The following is a 13,898-nucleotide window of genomic DNA, read 5'->3' as shown; positions in this document are numbered from 1 at the left end:
TCAGACCCCTTGACTTTTTCACACATTGTTAGGTTACAGCCTTATTCTAAAATTGATTTAAAAAATGGAAATCTACACACAAAACCCCATCATGACAAAGCAAAAACACGTTTTTATAAATTCTTGCTAATTTATTAAAAAACAAAAAACAGAAATCTCAGTTACATAAGTATTCAGACCCTTTACTCAGTACTTTGTTGAAGCACCTTTGGCAGCGACTACAGCCTCGAGTCTTCTTGGGTATGATGCTACAAGCTTAGCACACCTGTATTTGGGGAGTTTCTCCCATTCTTCTCTGCAGATCCTCTCAAGCTTTGTCAGGTTGGATGGGGAACGTTGCTGCACAGCTATTTTCAGGTCTCCCCAGAGATGTTCGATCGGGTTCAAGTCTGAGCTCTGGCTGGGCCTCAAGGACATTCAAATCAAATCAACCTTTATTTGCCACATGCGCCGAATACAACAAGTGTAGACTTTACTGTGAAATGCTTTCTTACAAGCCCTTAACCAACAGTGCAGTTCAAGAAGAAGAAAATATTTACCAAGTAGGCTAAAATAAAAAGTAACACAATAAGAATAACGAGGTTAAATACAGGGGGCACCGGTACCGAGTCAGTGTGTGGGGGTACAGGCAAGTTGAGGTAATCTGTACATGTAGGTGGGGGCGAAGTGACTATGCATAGGTAACAAACAAACAGCGAGTAGCAGCAGTGTACGAGGGGGGTCAATGTAAATTGTCCGGTGCCGATATTTATGAATTGTTCAGCAGTCTAATGGCTTGGGGGCAGAAGCTGCTGGGCTTTCCTCTGACACCGCCTATTATATAGGTCCTGGATGGCAGGAAGCTTGGCCCCAGTGATGTACTGGGCCATTCGGACTACCCTCTGTAGCGCCTTACGGTCAGATGCCGAGCAGTTGCCATACCAGGCGGTGATGCAACCGGTCAGGATGCTCTCGATGGTGCAGCTGTAGAACCTTTTGAGGATCTGGGGACCCATGCCAAATCTTTTCACTCTCCTGAGGGGGAAAAGGTTTTGTCGTGCCCTCTTCACGACTGTCTTGGTATATTTGGACCATGATAGTTCGTTGGTGATGTGGACACCAAAGAACTTAAAACTCTCGACCTGCTCCACTACAGCCCAGTCGATGTTAATGGGGGCCTGTTCGGCCCGCCTTTTCCTGTAGTTTCCATGATCAGCTCCTTTGTCTTGCTCACATTGAGTGAGAGGTTGTCTTGGCACCACACTGCCAGTTCTCTGACCTCCTCCCTATAGGCTGTCTCATCGTAGTCGGTGATCAGGCCTACCACTGTTGTGTCATCAGCAAACTTAATGATGGTATTGGAGTCGTGTTTAGCCACGCAGTGGTGGGTGAACAGCGAATACAGGAGGGGACTAAGGACACACCCCTGAGGGGCCCCAGTGTTAAGGATCAGTGTGGCAGACGTGTTGTTGCCTACTCTTATCACCTGGGGGGCGGCCCGTCAGGAAGTCCAGGATCCAGTTGCAGAGGGAGGTGTGTAGTCTCAGTAGTCAATGAACAACATTCTTACATAGGTGTTCCTTTTGTCCAGGTGAGAAAGGCAAGTGTGGAGTGTGATTGAGATTGCGTCATCTGTGGATCTGTTGGGGCGGTATGCAAATTGGAGTGGGTATAGGGTGTCCGGGAGGATGCTGTTGATGTGAGCCATGACCAGCCTTTCAAAGCACTTCATGGCTACCAACGTGAGTGCCACAGGGCGGTAATCATTTAGGCAGTTTACCTTCACTTCCTTGGGCACAGGGACTATGGTGGTCTGCTTGAAACATGTAGGTATTACAGACTCGGTCAGGGAGAGGTTGAAAATGGCAGTGAAGACACTTGACAGTTGGTTAGCGCATGTTTTGAGTACACGTCCTGGTAATCCGTCTGGCCCAGGGGCTTTGTGAATGATGACCTGTTTAAAGGTTTTGTTCACGTCGACTACCGAGAGCATTATCACACAGTCATCCAGAAAAGCTGGTGCTCTCGTGCACGCTTCAGTGTTGCTTGCCTCGAAGCGAGCATAAAAGGCATTCAGCTCACTGGGCAGCTCACGTCTGGGTTTCCCTTTGTAGTCCGTAATAGTTTTCAAGCCCTGCCACATCCGACAAGCATTGTAGTAGGATTCAATCTTTATCCTGTATTGACGCTTTGCTTGTTTGATGGTTCGTCTGATGGCATAGCAAGATTTCTTATTAGCTTACGGATTAGTCTCCCGCTCCTTGAAATCGGCAGCTCTAGCCTTTGGCTCGATACGGATGTTGCCTGTAATCCATGGCTTCTGGTTGGGATATGTACGTACAGTCACTGTGGGGACGACATCATCGATGCATTTATTGATGAAGCCGATGACTGAGGTGGTGTATTCCTCAATGCCATTGGATGAATTCCGGAATATATTCCAGTCTGTGCTAGCAAAACAGTCCTGTAGTGTAGCATCCGCGTCATCTGACCACTTTCGTATTGAGCGAGTCACTGGTACTTCCTGCTTTAGTTGTAGCTTGTAAGCAGGAACCAGGAGGATAGAATTATGGTCAGATTTGCCAAATGGACGGTGGGGGAGACCTTCATATGCATCTCTGTGTGTGGAGTAAAGGTGGTCTAGGATTTTTCCCCCCTGGTTGCACATGTGACATGCTGGTAAAACTGATTTAAATTTGCCTGCATTAAAGTCCCCGGGCACTAGGAGAGCCGCTTCTGGGAGAGCATTTTCTTCTTTGCTTATGGCCTTATAGTTGGTTGAGAGCGGTCTTAGTGCCAGCTTCACTTTGTGGTGGTAAATAGACGGCTATGAATAATACAGATGAGAACTCTCTTCGTAGATAGTGTGGTCTACAGCTTATCATAAGGTACTCTACCTCAGGCAAGCAATACCTCAAGACTTTAAATATTAGACATCGCGCACCAGCTGTTATTGACAAAAAGACACACACCCCCACCCCTCGTCTTACCAGAGGTAGCGTCTCTGTTCTGTCGGTGCATGGAAAATCCCGCCAGCTCTATATTGTCAGTTTCTTCGTTCAGCCACGTCTCGGTGAAACATAAGATGTTGCAGATTTTAATGTCCCGTTGGTAGGATAATCTTAGTATTAGGGCATCAATTTTATTTTCTAACGATTGCACCTTAGCAAGAAGACGTGAAGGCATTGGGAGTTTACTCGCTCGCCTCCGGATTCTCAGAAGGATCCCCGATCTGCGTCCCCTTTTCCAGCGTCTTTTCTTCACGCAAAAGGCATGGATCTGGGCCTGTTCCAGTGAAAGCATGATATCCTTCTCGTCGGACTCGTTAAAAAAAAAAGTTTCTTCTAGTCCGCGGTGAGTAATCGCTTTTCTAATGTCCAGAAGTTATTTTCTGGTCATAAGAGACGGTAGCAGCAACATTTTGTACACAATAAGTAAAAAAAATAAGTTACACAAAACAAAACAAAAATATTTAAAAAATGCACAATTGGTTGGGAGAATGTAAAACGTCAGCCATGGTCTTTGGCGCAATCTTTTTTAGAGACTTGTCCCGAGGCCACTTCTGCATTGTCTTGGCTGTCCTGTTGTAAGGTGAACTTTCGCCCCAGTCTGAGGTCCTGAGCGCTCTGGAGCAGGTTTTCATCAAGAATCTCTCTGTACTTTGCTCCATTCATCTTTCCCTCGATCCTGACTAGTCTCCCAGTCCTTGATGCTGAAAAACATCCCCACAGCATGATGCTGCCACCACTATGCTTCACCGTAGGGATGGTGCCAGGTTTCCTCCAGACGTGACGCTTGGCATTCAGGCCAGATAATCTTGTTTCTCATGGTCTGAGAGTCTTCAGGTGCCTTTTGGCAAACTCCAAGCGGGCTGTCATGTGCCTTTTACTGAGGAGTGACTTCCCTCTGGTCACTCTACCATAAAGGCCCGATTGGTGGAGTGCTGCAGAGATGGTTTTCCTTCTGGAAGTTTCTCCCATCTCCACAGAGCTCTGTCAGAGTGACCATCGGATTCTTGGTCACCTCCCTGACCAAGACCCTTCTCCCCCGATTGCTCAGTTTGGTCGGGCGGACAGCTCTTGGAAAAGTCTTGGTGGTTCCAAACTTATTCTATTTAAGAATGATGGAGGCCACTGTGTTCTTCGGGACCTTCAATGCTGCAGAATTTTTTTGGTACCCTTCCCCAGATCTGTGCCTCGACACAATCCTGTCTCGGAATTCTACGGACAACTCTTTCGACTTCATGGCTTGGGTTTTGCTCTGACATGCACTGTCAATTGTGGGACCTTATATAGACAGGTGTGTGACTTTCCAAATCATGTCCAATCAATTGAATTTACCACAGGTGGACTCCAATCAAGTTGTAGAAACATCAAGGATGATCAATGGAAACAGGATGCACCTGAGCTCAATTTCGAGTCTCATAGCAAAGGGTCTGAATACTTATGTAAATAAGGCATTTCTGTTTTTTTATTTGTAATATATTGGGCTTTCACCCACGACAGTGTCGATGGTTTACAGAGAATGGTGCAACAAACAAAAAAAAACAGTCAGCAGAGGTCCTGTGGGCAAAAACAGCTTGTTTTTTTTATTAAACTTTAAAACATTTCTTTAACCTTTATTTAACTAGGCAAGTCAGTTAAGAACACATTCTTATTTACAATGACGGCCAAACCCTGACGATGCTGGGCCAATTGTGCGCCACCCTATGGGACTCCCAATCACGGTCGGATGTGATGCAGCCTGGATTTGAACCAGGTACTGCAGGGACGCCTCTTGCACTGAGATGCAGTGACTTAGACCACTGTGCCACTCGGGAGCCAAATGAGAGAGGTCGAAGAAGAATGGCAAGAATCGTGCAAATTAACATTCAGGACACAAACAGGCATATAATGGCGCAGTACAATAGTGGTGTGCAGAACGGCATCTTGTCATGGATGGGCTATTGCAGCAGACGACTACACCGGGTTCCACTCATATCATCTAAAAATAAGAAGAAGCGGCTCCAGTGGGCACGTGATCACCAACACTGGACAATTGAGGAGTGTAAAAACATCACCTGGTCGTAAGAAATCCTGGTCCTGTTGCTTCATGCCAATGGCAGAATCAGGATTTGGCGTAAGCTGCATTAGTCCATGGCCCCATCCTGCTGGTGTCAAAGGTACAAGCTGCTGGTGGTGTAATGATATGGGGAATGTTTCCCTGGCACTCATTAGGTCCCTTGATACCAATTGAACAACGTTTGAACACCATACCTTGCAGAATCCATATCTGAAAAATTCAGGCTGTTCTGGAGGCCTGGTACTAGATTGGTGTACTTAATAAACTGGCCACTGAGTGTGTATATGTATTCAGAATTTATCATTTACACATTTTCCAAACTGCTCTATAGGCATACAAGGCCAAATTCAGTCGTATATATTCAACCAACATTCTTCTCCCCTTCAAGCCATGTTAAGGGGGGCGTTTTCATTCTATTTTCCCCGGACTGAATTTTTCCCCTTTGCAGCATCAGTAGTAGTAGAGCCAGCCCCCTATGTAGCCTATGTACGTACGGTGGTTGTAGTTTTATTAACAGGATCCGCATAAGGACAGCGAATACAGCCATTCTTCTGAGACTTGTGAAAGAGAAGATCAGGCATCGATTCGTGTAAAGGAGGACAAACAGGTATCAAACTTGGATAATTTCACTCTCGCGCATATCCGGTTTATTGCGTTTTGTGGCGAGCTGCGTCTTCGAAAGAACGTTCCTTTCCGACCATGTCTGATGAGATTACACATCCAATGGATTGAAAACAAAATGGGGGTTGCGCTGTAGCATGGGAGGAACATAATTACAAGAAAGGTTATGGCCCGATGTCCCAGACATTTCTATTTGAGAACAACAGCCGCGGATGTCTAGTGGATAGGCAACCAACTTAAAGCAAGGCCATTGATTAGATAGATAGTTAGTTAGGTGTGCATAATCCTGTTGCGATAGGAGGAGCCGGTCAGAAGAAAAACGTTTCAAGGGGTTATTTTTATTCCTGCATAATGGGGCGTATATGTATAAACATTTGTCATATTCATGAATTTTTGTACATTTAAAATTGCTATGTCGTTTAGGATCTGTAGTTACATTTAAGACGTCATATTTGACAAAAAAAGCATTAATTAAATTACTGTTCGTCGAGTAGCCTATTGTAAGCTATTATACTAGGTGGCATGATCTTTTGTTCTTATATTTTTCATGTGCATGTGAGCAATCCAGAATCCAAAACGCATTCAAGATGCACAAATCAATGCATTCGAAAGAATATATGTCTGGTCTCAGATTGCAAATGCCATTTCCAAAACTCGAGTCTAGGCCACCGCGGCCGTTTTCTGTACGGTATTATTGAGTTTGTTTACATAGTTACCTTTGGGAAAGTACGTTGGCTACCCTTACTATCTTTACCTTGAAAAGCAGACTAAATACTATACAAATATTAAGTATTTACAAATGATAAATAAAAATACGTTAATCAAATAATCCTATATGGCGCGCAATTTATTTCTTAAATATTGTAGGCCTCTTATTCCATCGTATTTTGGAATTGTCTTCCAATGATATCTGTTAGTGTGCTTTGCTAGTTTTAGTCAGTCTCTGATCTTATCAGCTTTGCAAACTGTAGGCCTACATGAGGACGATATGATGCTCCTGAAAGGCACCTTCTCAACCTGGAATCTCAATCTTTGTTTCTCAAGTTTACAGATCTGCACAGATTTGTTAATGCATGTGTTATCAGTTTAAATAATGAGTGGTCAAATAGCCTGCTGACAAATTCCAACATTTCACGCTCAGACTTAGTTATGCTACATGTACACACCAGCATCTAGTCAATGTATGGAAGCTTCAACGTGGCACATTGCAAGCTTTTGGAGGCGTAAATTGAGTCGTTATAAAATTCCTTTGCGCAAAAAAAACAGGTGCTAATTATAAAAACAGTTTTGCACATTGCTGTAGTGTACTTCAATTGGTTCATCGTTGCCTGTACAGTACAAGTGACCCATTTAACATAGTTTCAATCTCCATCCTTAACACTAACCATGGTAAATGGACTGTTGTCCTCCATGGTAGACGTAGCTGAGGCAAGATGTCAGCCCGAGGAGGGAAGAAGAAGAGCACCAAACTGTCCCGCTCTGCCAGAGCAGGGGTCATCTTTCCTGTGGGGAGGATGATGAGGTATCTACGCACAGGGACCCACAAGTACCGCATCGGCATGGGGGCACCCGTCTACATGGCAGCCGTCATAGAGTACCTGGCAGGTTGTTGTCTCACCTGAGTGAAAACACACACACATCTTTCTTCAATTCAGTTGTGTGTCCAATATAACAGGAAAAATAGTATCTAAAAGATATACTGAATAAAAATATAAATGCAACATGTAAAGTGTTGGTCCCATGTTTCATGAGCTGAAATAAAACATCCCAGAAATTTCCCATATGCACAAAAAGCTTATTTCTCTCAAATTTTGTTCATAAATTTGTTTACATCCCTGTTAGTGAGCATTTCTCCTTTAGCCAAGATCATTCATCCACCTGACAGGTGTGGCATATCAAGAAGCTAATTAAACAGCATGATCATTACACAGGTGCGCCTTGATGAGAAAACAACAATTGAATCCATTTTAGAATAAGGCTGTAACGTAACAAAATGTGGAAAAAGTCAAGGGGTCTGAATACTTTCTGAATGCACTGTATTTTTGTTCAGTATATAACTGATACTTTATAATTTGTGTCTGAAGATTTTCTAATGACATTCATTTATTTGTTTAGCTGAGATTTTGGAGTTGGCAGGAAATGCAGCAAGGGACAACAAAAAAGGCAGAATAACTCCTCGGCACATTAAACTGGCTGTAGCCAACGACGAGGAGCTCAACCAGGTACAGTATTATTCCCATTAAAATAGACAAACATTTAGGACATGTCAGTGTTTGTCGCTCCACTTCATTGCATCATCGTTACACTATATAATATTGCAGTATATTTCCCAATAGGGATCCATGAAACCGATGAAGGGTGTCCCTTTGTCTTAAGGGTTCAGGAAGGTACAGATGACGCCATATGGCATCAGGCATGAACTGCCACCGCTTCGTGGTTAACCCCAAGTGGAAAAATATTTTATTGAGGCCCGATATCCTGACAAGACATACAGTGCTGTGAAAAAGTATTTGCCCCCTTTCTGATTTTCTAAATTTTTTGCAAATTCTTGATACTGACTGTTATCAGATCTTCAACCAAAACCTAATATTATTAGATCAAGGGAACCTTAGTTTACAAATAACCGGAAAAATGTATACTTATTTTATTTATTTAATAAACATCCAACAATCAATAACTGGTTGTGCCACCTTTAGCTGCAATGACTGCAACCAAATGCTTCCTGTAGTTGTTGATCAGTCTCACGTCACTGTAGAGGAATTTTGACTCACTCTTGCATGCAGAACTGCTTTAACTTGGTGACATTTGTGGGTTTTCAAGCATGAACTGCTCTCTTCAAGTCCTGCCACAAAATCTCAATTGGGGTTTAGGTTTGGACTTAAACTAATTCCACTTAATAGACAATGTTCTTTATCATTTCGGCAGGATTTTTTTACCACTTGACTAGTAAAGTATTGGTTCAGAGCAAAGAAATTGACCAATGATAGACTGAATACCTATTGAAAAGTAAACTAATTCACCTGTTCTTTGGCCTCTCAGCTTCTCCGAGGGGTGACCATATCAAACGGAGGGGTCCTGCCTCGTATCCACCCGGAACTATTGTCCAAGAAAAGGGGCAGCCGAGTGAAAGTGGACACTCAGGTGACCGTGCCAGAGAAGAGGGCGGAACGCGTCAAGAGCATCAAGAAACCCACCACCAAAAAAGGCAAAGGCAAACCAGGCCGCAAGCCAAGGGTCAGTACACATGAATGGGCTTTGTGAATGATGGCAAACATCTCAATATTTGTCAATGTGTTTGTTATGGTGTTATAAGAAGCATGAATGTGTTCTGTTTTTCATTGATTCCATGATAAGAAGAGCACAGAAAACGACAAAGAAGCTGTCGTAGCCAACTCAACAGTGGAAGATGGACCAGGTGATGGATTCACTATCCTCTCAGCGAAAAGCCTGTTCCTTGGACAAAAGGTATCATGTCATGTCAGTTATGACAAAACTGTCATTCTGTGACACCTATTGTAAAGATACTTTTGTATATATAATGTGGACACCCCTTTAAATTAGTGGATTCTGATATTTCATCCACATCCATTGCTGACAGGTGTATAAAATCGAGCACACCGCCATGCAATCTCCATAGACAAACATTGACAGTAGAATGGCCCGTACTGAAGAGCTCAGTGACTTTCAACATGGCACTGTCATAGGATGCTACCTTTCCAACAAGTCAGTTCATCAAATGTCTGCCCTGCTAGAGCTGCCCCGGTCAACTGTAAGTGCTGTTATTGTGAAGTGGAAACGTCTAGGGGCAACAATGGCTCAGCCACGAAGTGGTAGGCCAAATCGTCTGTCCTCGGTTGCAACACTCACTACAGAGTTCCAAACTGCCTCTGGAAGCAACGTCAGCACAAGAACTGTTCGTCGGGAGCTTCATGAAATGGGTTTCCATGGCTGAACAGCTTCACACAAGCCTAAAATCACCATGCGCAATGTCAAGCGTCAGCTGGAGTGTTGTAAAGCTTGCCGCCATTGGACTCTGGAGCAGTGGAAACGTGTTCTTTGGAGTAATGTAATGAATCAATCACACTTCACCATCTGGCAGTCCGAAGGACGAATCTGGTTTTGGCGGATGCCGGGGGAACGCTACCTGCACGAATGCATAGTGCCAACTGTAAAGTTTGGTGCAGGTGGAATAATGTTCTGGGGGCGTTTTTTATGGGTTGGGCTAGGCCCCTTAGTTTCAGTGAAGGGAAATCTTAACGCTACATAATAGCAAGGTCCATACAGAAATGGTTTGTCGAGATCGGTGTGGAAGAATTTGAGTGGCCTGCACAGAGCCTCAACCCCATCGAACACCTTTGGGATGAATTGGAACACGACTGCGAGCCAGGCCTCATTAATGCTCTTGTGGCTCAATGGAAGCAAGTCACTGCAGCAATGTTCCAATATCTAGTGGAAAGCCTTCCCAGAAGAGTGGAGGCTGTTATAGCAGCAAAGGGGGGACCAAATCCATATTGATGCCGATGATTTTGGAATGCGATGTTTGATGAGCAGGTGTCCAAATACACCTTGGTCATGACACGTATGCATTAAGTTTCTTAGTAACTTTGTCATAACTTCAACTCTATACCCCCTTAAACAGCTTTCACTAACAGAGAGTGAAATTAGCAAGATTGGAACGATCAAGGTGGAGGGAATCATCAACCCCACAAATGCCGAGATGGACCTCAAAGAGGGAGTGGGTGAGGATGCCAGACCTGCTCGTCTTTTCATCTTAGAATCGCGAAAGCTTCACAGCCCATTATACTTTTGACTCTTTCTTACCTGTTGTGTGCTGTGGTCTGCAGGCAATGCCCTGGAGAAGGCAGGTGGGCGGGACTTCTTGGAGGCAGTGAAAGAACTGAGGAAAGCACAGGGACCTCTGGAGGTAGCATCAGGTATGGAGACACGGACACCCAAACTAATGTCAAATCTGCTGGATGAAAGGGTTTGCTTTTGTATGGTTAAAAGGATGCAATTACTGAATGTGCTTATCCAAATACCCAAATGTAGCATAATCCAGTTGATTGAAACACATCGTCTCACCTCACTTCAAAACCAACCAACAGTACACTGTCAATGCTACATTTAAACCTACACGTGAAGAGTGAAACGTCAGTGTGTGTGTGCGTTTTCCTCCTGTAGTTGCGGTGAGTCAGGCCAGTGGGATGCCAGCTCGTTTCGTCATCCACTGTAACATCCCTCAGTGGGGCTCGGAGAAGTGTGAGGACCAGCTGGAGAAGACTGTCAAGGCCTGCCTCTCTGCTGCAGAGGAGAAGAAACTGAAGTCTGTGGCCTTCCCCTCACTTCCTGCTGGCCGGTGAGACTGCTCAACTACAGCTTTAAAAGGAAAATTCCACCCAAAAACTATCTTTTGGTATTTGTTTCATTAGTCCATTGTTGTTAGATATGACATTCAAAATACAGAAATACTGCCAGTATGTTGTTTAAATCTATACCAGTAGCTAGGTTTCTATCAATTTGTCGAACGGTATTCAAGCGAATATTCTAATTCACACAAAAGAATATGCCCATACAGATGCCATATCTTGATTTGATCACTGTCAAATTCAAATGAGCCTCGTGATTTACATACATTGACTGAAAACCCGCAGATCTTTCTTGCTTGCTCAAACGCTAAACCACCAGACAGAATAAATGTCCTAGTACGGCAACATTCAAAATGTTTAAAAATGCAGCCGTACACATCAACAACCGTCGTTTTGTATAGCTTAGTAACAAGCTAGATGTTGGTCTCCACTATGACACACAAGTGTATCTGAAATGCAGCTATACCCTACATATAGCCTGCTGTAGCCTATGAAGATCTAACATATGTATTACCAGCAGCGGTGCTTTTCTATCAAACTGGCTTCTTGTGAACACGCGTAACTTTTTTATTTACGGAATAAAAAAACTGAAATTCTATTTGTTTTTAAGGTCGATGGTTTGGGCACAAAGTCTGCTTTAAACAGCAAATGTGCCCACTCTGGTCTCGGCATGTGCTCTAGCCAACAGCTCGCCGATACAGTGCAGAGGGTATGCCTACATGATGAAATTATGGATAAGAGAGAGATTGTATTTATTTGTTGATTGGCTGGCAGGCAAGCACCAATCATGTCACCAGCATAAAATAAGAACCCTTGATATCTATTGAAAACTAGCATTAAGCTTATCATGCACTTTCACCAACCTGTGAAGTTTATCATAATTTATTTAATCTGAAGCCTAATCGGCATGCTTTTTCAAGTTGAAGTGGGAGAACCACACAACATATCACGTGACTGCAAATTTACCTCGACGTGGTTATTCTAAATATTGCACAATAAATTGTTTCCACCGGAATTTGTTGCATAATCGTATCACAGCCCCCCAAAATATCCACCTTTGTGTAGCGTATTTTGTTTTGTCGACAGTTAGGAAATTTACAGACAATTTGACCGTTTCCATCAGGCCTGTAGTGAGTTTATAAGACAGGCACTTGACTCATAAAAATGGTTGGATGGTAACCTGCTGAGTAACAATAACAATGTTATTTTAAAGGTACAATTCATAAGTTTGGATTCCAGTAATAAAAAGAGGGGCCTCAGCGGTCTGAACTAGGGCTCTCAATTTATCTTTCCTCGATTCCTTCTTAAAACACATTTGATTGGGCCTCCCGGGTGGCGCAGTGGTCTAGGGTACTGCATCGCAGCGCTAGCTGCGCCACCAGAGTCTCTGGGTTCGCGCCCAGGCTCTGTCGCAGCCGGCCGCGACCGGGAGGTCCGTGGGGCGACGCACAATTGGCCTCGCGTCGTCCGGGTTAGGGAGGGTTTGGCCAGTAGGGATATCCTTGTCTCATCGCGCTCCAGCGACTCCTGTGGCGGGCCGGGCGCAGTGCGCGCTAACCGAGGGGGCCAGGTGCACGGTGTTTCCTCCGACACATTGGTGCGGCTGGCTTCCGCGTTGGATGCGCGCTGTGTTAAGAAGCAGTGCGGCTTGGTTGGGTTGTGCTTCGGAGGACGCATGGCTTTCGACCTTCGTCTCTTCCGAGCCTGTACAGGAGTTGTAGCGATGAGACAAGATAGTAATTACTAGCGATTGGATACCACAAACAATTGGGGAGAAAAGGGTGTAAAATGTATTATACATTTTTATTTAAAAAACACATTTGAGAAAAAGGTCCAGGGAGGGACATTGAACCTTATACTCAAAAAAGGTTCAGGATGCAGCAAGGAGATAGGAATCGCAGAAAGACTAATTGAAATTAAGACCACATCTGTGCATCTCTCCTGGTTCTAGGAATGGATTCCCAAAGCAAACAGCCGCCCAGCTGATCCTCAAGGCAATCTCCAACCATTTTGTCTCCGCAACGACCTCTTCCCTGAAAAACATTTACTTTGTACTGTTTGACAGCGAGAGCATCGGAATATACCTTCAGGAAATGGCCAAGCTGGATGCCAAGTGAAGATGAGATAAAGAGATGCTCGATTTGGGGGTGTTTTTTAATGGTTGCAGTTGTATTTCAGATGGATCTTTGTTTTTGCAGCTGGTATAGTGTGATGGAAGATGCTGTAAGTAGGTGTTTTTGACGACATCGGGTAGCCCTCGGAAGGTGTTAAAACATATTTTTTTGTGAGTGAAGTACTGTATGCATTTATGTTACCGTCTTCCTTTTACGGGATTGCATTATTTTTAGACTAGATTAAATTAATAATCCCCATGGCTTGTCATTCGTATCCCTTATTTACTGATATTGTTTTTACATTCCATGTACAAAGACAATTTTAACGGTTGTTTTTCTGCCAGAATCACTCTGTAGTTTCTGATACAGTTAGTTTACTAAGAAAAAAAAAGTGTTTCACATTCTGCTTTGAAATAAAAATCCAGATGTTTTACACCACAGATCCAGCTGTGATTTGATTAATGCATAATTTACTAACACCCATGAATAAGACAACAATCCAGTTTCATTACATTTATCACATTGTAAAAAGTACATGACCTATTCTTCATATATACATTACATTCATGTAATTTCTTGTTCACTCAAGAATTAGCTCCTGGTATACCTAACAATGCAGTACAAGAAATGAACATAACAACTTACAAAAAGACACCCCTGACAGAGGGGCTTCCACTTCATTGTGTTGTTTGTGCACAGACTAATGCGATTTCTGACATAAGGCAGAGGATTCGGAGACTAATGTAACCTGACATGG

At 43.7% G+C, this 13,898-nt stretch overlaps 1 protein-coding gene across 3 annotated transcripts; it reads left to right on the top strand.

Moving 5' to 3' along the window:
• Nucleotides 1–5,487: 5,487 nt before the first annotated feature.
• LOC129851507 (core histone macro-H2A.2-like) lies at nucleotides 5,488–13,581 on the top strand. Of its 3 annotated transcripts, none has more exons than XM_055918132.1 (9): nucleotides 5,488–5,647; nucleotides 7,079–7,266; nucleotides 7,777–7,883; nucleotides 8,701–8,895; nucleotides 9,019–9,126; nucleotides 10,301–10,400; nucleotides 10,506–10,595; nucleotides 10,843–11,017; nucleotides 12,979–13,581. In XM_055918132.1, exons 2-9 carry the CDS (start codon nucleotides 7,095–7,097, stop codon nucleotides 13,142–13,144), a joined length of 1,113 nt encoding a protein of 370 aa, XP_055774107.1. In that variant the 5' UTR covers nucleotides 5,488–5,647; nucleotides 7,079–7,094; the 3' UTR covers nucleotides 13,145–13,581. The 3 variants fall into 3 exon arrangements, with proteins under 3 accessions (XP_055774107.1, XP_055774088.1, XP_055774098.1); XM_055918113.1 differs by having other exon boundaries at nucleotides 5,489–5,647; nucleotides 9,016–9,126; XM_055918123.1 differs by having other exon boundaries at nucleotides 5,489–5,650; nucleotides 7,078–7,266; nucleotides 9,016–9,126.
• The last annotated feature ends 317 nt before the right edge of the window (nucleotides 13,582–13,898 follow it).

The sequence above is a fragment of the Salvelinus fontinalis genome, chromosome 1, assembly GCF_029448725.1.
Source record: "Salvelinus fontinalis isolate EN_2023a chromosome 1, ASM2944872v1, whole genome shotgun sequence".
NCBI lineage: Eukaryota > Metazoa > Chordata > Actinopteri > Salmoniformes > Salmonidae > Salvelinus > Salvelinus fontinalis.
Note: the sequence above shows the minus strand (reverse complement) of the source record. Positions and strands in the feature narration are given on the sequence as shown.